General features: G+C 40.3%; 1 protein-coding gene across 2 annotated transcripts in view; it reads left to right on the top strand.

The window, feature by feature from the left end:
• The first annotated feature begins 290 nt into the window (after positions 1–290).
• Positions 291–9,019, top strand: part of LOC130533919 (inactive tyrosine-protein kinase 7-like) — a 47,397-nt gene continuing 38,668 nt past the window's right edge. The window contains exons 1-2 of one of the 2 annotated variants that reach the window (XM_057047660.1): positions 291–599; positions 683–856. In XM_057047660.1, the coding sequence (XP_056903640.1) occupies positions 706–856 (151 nt within the window). In that variant the 5' untranslated portion in view covers positions 291–599; positions 683–705. Of the gene's footprint in view, positions 857–9,019 lie in introns of both variants that reach the window. The other variant, XM_057047659.1, reaches the window with a different exon arrangement.

Genomic DNA, 9,019 nt, shown 5'->3' with positions numbered 1-9,019 from the left:
ATAATGAACATGGACACCGGAAGTTGGCTACCAAAGAAAAGCCTCTTCATGGAGGATATACGCTGCTTTCTTTTCAAAGTAAAAAGATACATAAGCTCGTCGAAAGAGAAACCGACATCGTAAATATACAAACGTTTCAGAGTTCATATATTTACAGAAGTATATAATCAAACAAAAAACAGAGCCGTTGAAATGTGTTGGCGCTAAAAATTGAGGATTCGCAAAACACATTAATTTTGAAAATCTGAAAAGGAAGTCGTGGATTATACAGGTTTAATTGACGCTCCCGTAGAACAAACAGGCTGATGGGAGGCAGCCAACTTGGGAACACCGCAGAGCGAAACTCGTCTTGCGAAACGTTGAGGTGACCCAGTGGACGGCGCTTTTACTGACTGGCTGGGAATGCTTTATCCGTGATCTAAATTCACACCGAATGCGCTTCTACTTACACTTGGAAGTACCCCTTTAAACTTTGCTCCGAACTTTCGGCGGGGGACTCTTCGGTCTGAACTCGATAATTCGCCGTTTGGCTTACCCGTAAACCAAACGCCTGACCCACATGCTTCTTTTTTGCTCACGCTAGATTCCAAACCAGCCAGGTGAGTGGGTCGCGTGGCCTCCCCGGTGACTTTAACTTGTACGGATGCGAAGAACCCCGGCTGATATTAACGCTTTTTTTAAGACCACGGTGCTTCTGCAGCTGCTATGATGTCGCCGTCAAGCCCCTGGATGGTCGTAAATGTAACAGGAGAATGCCAGACACGGCGGAGCAAAGGCAGGAGAATCCCCACAGTGATAAGCGGGAGACTAACACCGGTTCACGCCATGTATGGCTTCGGTGTAATTTGCTTCCAAGGTTAGTACAAAAAAAACACCATACATATTGTTCTCATTGTAAATACTCTAATTTCCTAAATTCGTAAAGTAGAAGTTCGGAAAATGGGTGGTTTCACGGAGACAGGAGAATCTCGGGTAATGACCCTCAATATTTCGTAAACTGAGGCACCGTTAAAAGTTACTGACGTGTTTGTTTTTTTCATTCATTGCGTTGAGCAGCTACTTATCTTGATTTGAAAGGTTAAGTTTTACGAATTTTAAATGCATTTGTTTTGGTTTTAACGCCATGAGACACCCTTCCCCCAACTGTTGACACTCATTTAAGGGAGGGAAAAACAACACCCTTTTTAATGTAAAACGAGGATTCTGCATTCAAAATATCCACATATGTGAAGACACAGATGCAACTAAAACAGCCTCAAAAGCGAACACATTTCCATGTTAGTCTGCATTTTACAATGTAAGTACACCTTGTTTGGACCTAGGGAACAGGAACACGATACAAAGGTTTTTTTTTCTCACATTGATATGCCGTTTCTGACTATCATATTCATTGGTCTCTGTGCATCTTTGAAATGCTTCTCCCAGTCCTTGCTTGCTTTTATGGATTTCTATTCACACACAAAAATAGATTGTTGATCAATATGTTCAACTGTAATCTAGAAGAGAAGAAGGGTGAAAATAAAAACATGCAAAAAACTGACAGTCATAACCTTGGCTGCAGTCTGAGAATTAGGCTGAGGAAGAGTTCCTTCCCAGTTTGAAAGAATGTTCCCTTTCTGCCAATGCTTGGGTCCATCAGATAACTTTATCATGTCAAAACTGAATCAGCCTTATCTGATCTACCATAGTCAACACAAAGATGGTGTTTTCCTCAGACTTCAACACAGCCATGATAGTTGAGAAAAAATCCTAGATGAAGCGTGTGTCCGCCTCCCCACCAGTCCTCTTCATAATGCCCACTTTGGAGATCAATGTGTCCTCTGTGTCTTTGCAGCAGGGGAGGCTGCTGTGGGTTTGTGTTTATAAGATCCAGGAATAGAATCAAGCCAGGTACTGTCATGACAGAGTTGGTTTGTATTTTTTCTCCGCAAATCATTTTTGAATTTCAGAGCTCTGCAAAGATAAAAAAAATGGCAGTATCTGAGAGGTATTTCAAGTGGCTTTATTTCCACCCAAAACCATTCACACAAAAACACAGCATGATTTTGTGGACTCTCTAATCTATAATATCTGACCAAAGTTCTCAAATATTTACCCATCTCGTTTTTCCAGTTTACAGTAATCACCCTGTGTTGTAGTTCCACTCATTATAACTGTATAGGGGTCAGATTTCACCCAGCTTATTGTTCTTGACACATCCCTCAGTGCAGATGAGAGTCTGTCATTTGAAGTTAATGTCCTCCTGCACCCTCCTGATTTAACATTCTTTCTTTTTGGAGAAAAAGTGAGTGAGGGTTTTGCAGAGAAGCTGAGGTAGATGTTTCTGTTGGGTCGTCTTTTACCTCTTTTAAGGTGCTGTAAGATGATGATCCTAAACTTCTGGCATATTTATGTGAATGCCTCTGCAAAAGAAAATCACATTTACCCTCTAGTGATTGGAAGTGTGTGTTGTTTCTGTGTTCCATCATTTAATACAAGACAGTGAAAATAAACTGGAAACCACAGTTGGTTGACTCACTTATTGGATTACTTTTATTAGCTTATCTTCAACATTTGTAAGATCCCGGCTTTTTCTCCCCTCTATGTTGTGTCTGCACACCCACCTGCCAGTGCCCTATTTTAAAACTGACACGCTTGTATTTTTGATTTAAAAAAAAAAAAAAAAAAACAATTCCCGGAGTCACTGTTGCTATATTTGAGTGATAGTGCAAGAAACACAAGACAGGCATAGTGCAATACTCTTAAATATACCCTACCGTGGTTTTCCAGTTCTGCGTAAGTTCCCAAGTTTTAAGAGATAGGGAGGATCTCTCATGTGGGGTCTTATTACTGGTCATTTATTGAATGGTGTTTTTTCAGGTTTTGAACTCCAGACCTCCTCTTCAGTGTGCAGAGTTTGTACTCCATTATAAAGGAAGGACCTCCTTGCACTCTCTCAAAGGTCACAATCATGGCTACCCAGCATCATTTATTTGGGGCTGTCGTCAGTTCTACACCAATTTGCTCATTTATGCTTGGCTTTTTTTTTTTACTAGGGCTTTATTCAGATACAAATATAAAGACATTGAAGCAGCAGAGGTGCTCTTGAGTGGATTGTGTTGTGAGTATTGAGTAATGGATACTTACAATGCAAGTAATAAGTAATGGAACTTACACTCAGAGATTTCAGTTGTTTACTGAATTTGCAGTTGACCCCATTTTTTTAGACGTTTAAGACAGATGCCTTGATTTTCTTTATTTTAATTCCATTAAGATAGCTTGGATTCATCATTTTTTTGCTCTTACTGTCACTGTTCTTGTCTAAAATATGTTTTAGGGACAAAAAAACAGCCGTACACGACAGCGACTTTATTCATCGCATTATAACACAGATAAAAGAAAATCTATTTTAGTTCTTAAACTGTTGCCCAGAGTTGTCTAATATTTTCCAAACTGTGGCACTGAAAGTATGGAACGCAGATGTAGGAAGTAAACCTGCTGAGACTCTTCCTGGCGTTCTTTGATCAGACCAGGAAACCAATTACAGATCATAATGAGCTGTGCTCGCTTTTGCCTCTGTTGGCTCTGTGTCATCAATAGGCACAGACACTTACACAAAAACCCTAAAAAATGTAAGTCATATGTATTCATGACGATTACTGCATCTAATGAGTCATGACTGCTCCAGGTGTGTGTGAATGTGTGCATGAGTGTGTGTGGTTTTGCGAGCCCCACTGTTCGTCTGGAAGATCTTTTGTTCCTTTGGGTTTTGCCAGTCCTATCTCCTGGGCTGTGTTGTTTATGGACTTGTTGCCTGCATGTTCGAGCTCTGTCTTCTGTCTGGTTTGAAGGACTGTTGCCTTTTTATTTTTACAGTCAGGAAAAACACATTATTTTTCTGTTATTTTTCCATTTCTATCTTGCGGCTCAACAAGCATCTTCTGATCAAAATCAGTTATCTTTTGAGTCCATCAGTTGGCAATTAGTGGCATTTCCATTTGCATATCAAGTGACTATCTCAAATCCCTGCCCTGCCTGTGAAGAAGATGGGAAAAGTTTGGTTTATTAGACAAACATTTTTGATAAAAGTTTTAGCTAACAAGAAAATAAAATAAATGAAAAAAGCCTCAACAGCGGGTCAAAAGGTATCATTCCCCTTTTTACATTTTTAAATGCAGTTGCTGACATTCTTTCTAATCTTCTTATGGAGGATCACTTACTTGGTATTAGTGATAACTCTGGTTTCAGATTAGTTGTTAAAAAAGTCAAGTACAGATGTTTTTGCTGGTTTTACACTGCGGAAATATTGCCCACTGCAGTTGTAAATCCTTATAACAACTACCTCCCTGCAGGGCAGATGGGAGGCCCTGGTGAAGGGGAAGCTCCCCCTCAGTTTGAAACAAGATCCTTGTATTATTCTTCTGCCAGTGTCAAAGTCTACACATGCATCTCAATCCAAACGTGCAGGAATGCCTAGTTTGGCATCAGCAGATTGGATGGGGAGGGGATAACAGGGAGGAGAAAGGCGTCTGGCATACCATTGTATAATCCTAGCAGCCATTAACTCTTTGTGTGCTGTGGGAGAATGAACTCATTAAAGCAATGGGCCACAGGCAGAGTGACAAAACCTCAATCACTGTAGCTCCCAATCAGCACTCGGGTCCTCCCCACTGCACAAGCAGGTTTAAACACACTGACTACACCTGTGATTTTCTGGCAATAACCTCTTCAGCTATGTTTGTTCTTAAGCGATTAAGATGGATACAGGTGACCATGTAGACGGATGGACTACCTCACCATGATTAGTTTGCAGATACTTGTGTCTTTGTTGCTGTTTGATTGATACCTATGAATGTGACACCTGCCTTTACGATTGGATTAGCCCAATTTAAAACCAATACAAGGGTTTGTTGCAAAATACAAATTGTTTTAATGTTTATTCAGTCTTTTGACCATTTGTCTTTCTGATGATTAGTGTGATTGGCCTCTACCTGCAAGGGTCACTATTCATTTAATTTTTTAATTGGATACATCATTCTGTGAAGCCTTTTATCTCTTCATCTGCGACCTGCACATACAGCATCTTCAGACCAGCTCAGTTCAGTATAAAAGGACTAATGAAGAAAGCTCATTACATGGTAGTACCTTCCTGTGCTGCTTTTCACGTTGTTCCCTCCAGTTTTACAAACTATGCCAACTACTGGCTCATGCTAAACTTCCCATCCTCCTCCTCTTCTGCCCTCTATTTGAACTCCTTGTGAGCCTACATTAAAGGCATATTTCAATGTTTTTTAAATCAGTTTTGACAGAGGGAAGCAGGCAGGCAGGCTTGCTGCATGCTGAGTTTTTAGTCAAACTGTACCACTGTCCTGGTCTTTGTTGAACAAACACTGTCAGAAGATAAAAAGTCGTATTTAATGGTGGTTTGAGATTTTGTATCCAAGCAAATTATTTACCTGTCTGTAGCGTAAAGCTTCCTACATTCCTTCCACATAAATTTTTATTAGCAGGATGTTCAGATTAAAGTTATTTTGAATTAGAAGTTCTTTTCCTGTCCTTGCTAATTGGTTCAATGAAAGAAAACTGACCGAAGCAGCTGACTTTTAGCCTATGGTTTAGCTTGGTCAAGTGTTCATCTTCACTCTATCCTCCTTAGCATCAACTTTATGAGTATTACAACTAAAGTGGGCCCTGTTTTTAATTTCACTACAGCCTCTTCAAATGCAAAACAATTTGTTAAAATCAAATGGTTGTTCTGTTCACCTTTGAATTTGACAGCTGCAGGCTCTCAAGGATTTTCAACCTGGTCAAGTGGACTTGATGGTTATAAACTTTTTCTACAGCATGTACATAGATAGAAACTAAATGTACAAATGCCAAAAGAATAAAGTTACTACTGTTAAAGAAGCATAGCTTTTACATTCTGTTAATCAAATTACATTTGTTTTATATTTCTACTCTGTGCATGGGTTGCCATAGTTACTGCCAATGAGTTCCAGTATTTTACTTTGAAAGGTAATTAAAAATTGAATTCAAGTGAATTTTATTGTTGGCTATTGCTGGCCTCAGTCAACAGTATCTCATTTTAACATCAGATCCCTCCACACTGCTCAGTCCCCAGAGGGGTCTGACACACCAAATAAACACCACAACAATGAACTGCTATGTGCAGGTGCAGCCTTGTTGATTAGGGAGCAAAAGATAGTGTTTCCTGTCCTTATCTCCTGAGGTGAGGACAGATAAATATGCGCTTGTGTGTGACAATCAACATTGGTCCCCTGCTCCCATTACTGAACAGAGGAAATAGATATTTTGTTGTGCCTGTTTCCTCCCCTCTTACAGCAGTGCGGATGAGGATCCCAACCATGTTCCCCTTCCCTTCTGTCCCACAGCTGTCAATGTAGCATTGCTTTCGTGTTCCAGTTTAAGGCCCAGTCTGCACGGCCACTGTGCCAGGGCCTTTTGAGTGGAAAATGTGACGCCGATTTTGTGTGGATGTTGACCTTATGCGGTGCAGAGGGGGGAGGTTGGTGTGTACTGCCAAACACATGGGGCATTCACTGAAGATAGATTAAATAAAATATGTAAACCCAGACTGATGCCACAGGCAGGAGACATTTTTGTGTATTGGTGTCTTGCCTACATGCGATGACATATTTATGCTGGCAACAGCACATGTCTCATGTGCATAATGCATAAATACATTCAAACTGTAACATTTTATAGTATAGTTTCTTTTTCACAAATCCAGAAACAATGTTTAGACATGCTTTGACTTGGTAAAAGGCTGTAGGCTGTTACTCAGAGATGTAGCTGTGTTTTGCTTTTCTGTTGAGTTTTTTTCATCGGCAGTCTTTTATCCTGGTATGGATGGTTTCCAGGCAGACATCTGACTTTGCCTTTGCCCCCCTCATCTCATCAGTTGTCATCTGGTATGAAGCTAAGAAAGGGCTGCAGTGAAAGCCACACCTGTGCCTTCCCTGCAACCTCTCAGGCCCATTTTCAAAATGAGGTCAGTTGACACATGAGCCCCAGGTACACTTTTCTCCCACTCACATTGCATCTATGTTGTTTGAAGGAAGGAAAAATGTTCTTTCTGTTGTGTAGAAAGGGATTCAAAGGCTCTTTTTGCTTTTATGCTGTCGCTCCATTTTAAAAATGTTATTCACACACAGCTGATGCATATCTTACTGTCCTTGTAAGAGAAATATTTGACTGTCCTACAGCTTTCTGATGCCTGCCCCTCTTTATTCGATCTCTTTCTTTTTTTAATCTGGCACTGAAACTCTGCGAAAGTCTGCGACTCTTCAAAGGGCATTAAACATGATTGAGTTCCACAGTGCCACTGAAATGAAAAGACACTCCCAGACTCTGCTGAGTGATTTCAAGCAATACAACAGGGCCAAAAACTTCCAAAGCTGTTGGCCCCTGCATTTCCCTCAGTAAACACTCATAGTCACAACCTCAGAATCATGTAGCACTCTTTTAGATTTTAGTTTTGATGTTATGCACAAGAATTCTTTTACACCCACATGCCATCATTTGGTATATTTCCTGCAAATAGTTGGCTTACTTTAGAAATACAGCTATGTTACTGAAAATTCTGTGCCCTTGAGTTTTGTTTGTTTTAATACACTTCTTGCTTCCCATTACGAACTACCAAACGCCATGACTGATGATAATGCTACCATTCATTTTTATTTTTTTTGTTGTTGACGCAATGTCCCAAAGGCTTCAGTGTGAACCTGAACACGAGAAGTGGTGCTTCTGTGATGAAGGGTTCAATCCAGGAATTGACAGCTTCAATGTAAGGCTTTTTATTTAACAGCTTGATATGAGACACTAAATATTAAGCTGTAAGCTGCACACCAAAGCAAATTTCTCTCTCCGTGTACCGTTATGAGGTTACTGGAAAGCATTTGGATGGCACATTTTCAGGCGTGACAAAGACAAATGTATCTATGGAGGGAAGAAGATTCTCTCAACCATATTATACCAGTGCAAAATGAGGAAGAGATGTATCAATTGCACATGGAAGTGTGTCCTCTGAGGGGGATGCCTGTCAGCTTCGACAGATAAACAATAAAAAGTCAGAGCTATACTGTGCGTAGATTTGCCTCTGATATATTAAAAGTTTAAAAGGTTACATTTTGGCTAATACAGACTAAAAGAGTGTGTGCAAAGGAAATGCTAAGCGGCAATGTAGTCCAGCTGTTACCTGATGACTGGAGGGCCGTTTAGTCAGCATATGCACGCTGAACACTTCAGGTCTGGTTTTACAATACCATTCAGAGGCCAGCTCGTTTTACTTCGATCACCAATCAAAATTTAAGATTTTAATGCAATGAACTATATGCTAATCAGTCAATTTTCCTGGCTAATTACAAAAACGAGAAAAAGGCAATGAGATTAAAAACTATCCCTGTCAGTTGGTGTTTTTAAACAGTGAATGTTCCTTGCCTAAGTCTCAACAGTTTGTTCACCATTTTACTGTGCTGCCTCATTTTGTCTACAACCATGATTTTACATAGACGAGTAACACCACGCTACTTGTTTTTCTCTTTCAGCTTGACCTATTCAGAACATTACCATAAGGCGCACTGTATTAAAAGACGCAGTCTCAGTTATGGGTGCTATTTCTGTATTTAAAACATACATAAGGTGCACTGTATTATTAGGCGCATGCTGAAACATACAGTAAAAAATGACAATGGAAGTAAAACAATGAGTTTCGACACATTTATTGAACAAAATATTCATTCTTCAGCGTTGATTTTGTGAAAGCTCTTACAGTACATGAAAACGGTATCATAGCCCATGCATCTACAATCCACCCGCATATGGTGGCATAACTTGCCCGACGCTGCCTCATAGATGTGGCTGGGCGTGGTTATCTTGTCGCGGCTGTAGGTGCGGAAGATGGCCACCCTCTCCTGGTAATCCGCGGGCAGCCGCTGCGCAACAGTTGTCCTTGCGTGTATGGGCAGATGATAAAGCGAAAACACTAAGATTGCTCGATTGCCAATTTCAGCTGCATATT

The sequence above is a fragment of the Takifugu flavidus genome, chromosome 11 (assembly GCF_003711565.1).
Source record: "Takifugu flavidus isolate HTHZ2018 chromosome 11, ASM371156v2, whole genome shotgun sequence".
Taxonomy (NCBI): Eukaryota; Metazoa; Chordata; class Actinopteri; order Tetraodontiformes; family Tetraodontidae; genus Takifugu; species Takifugu flavidus.
Note: the sequence above shows the minus strand (reverse complement) of the source record. Positions and strands in the feature narration are given on the sequence as shown.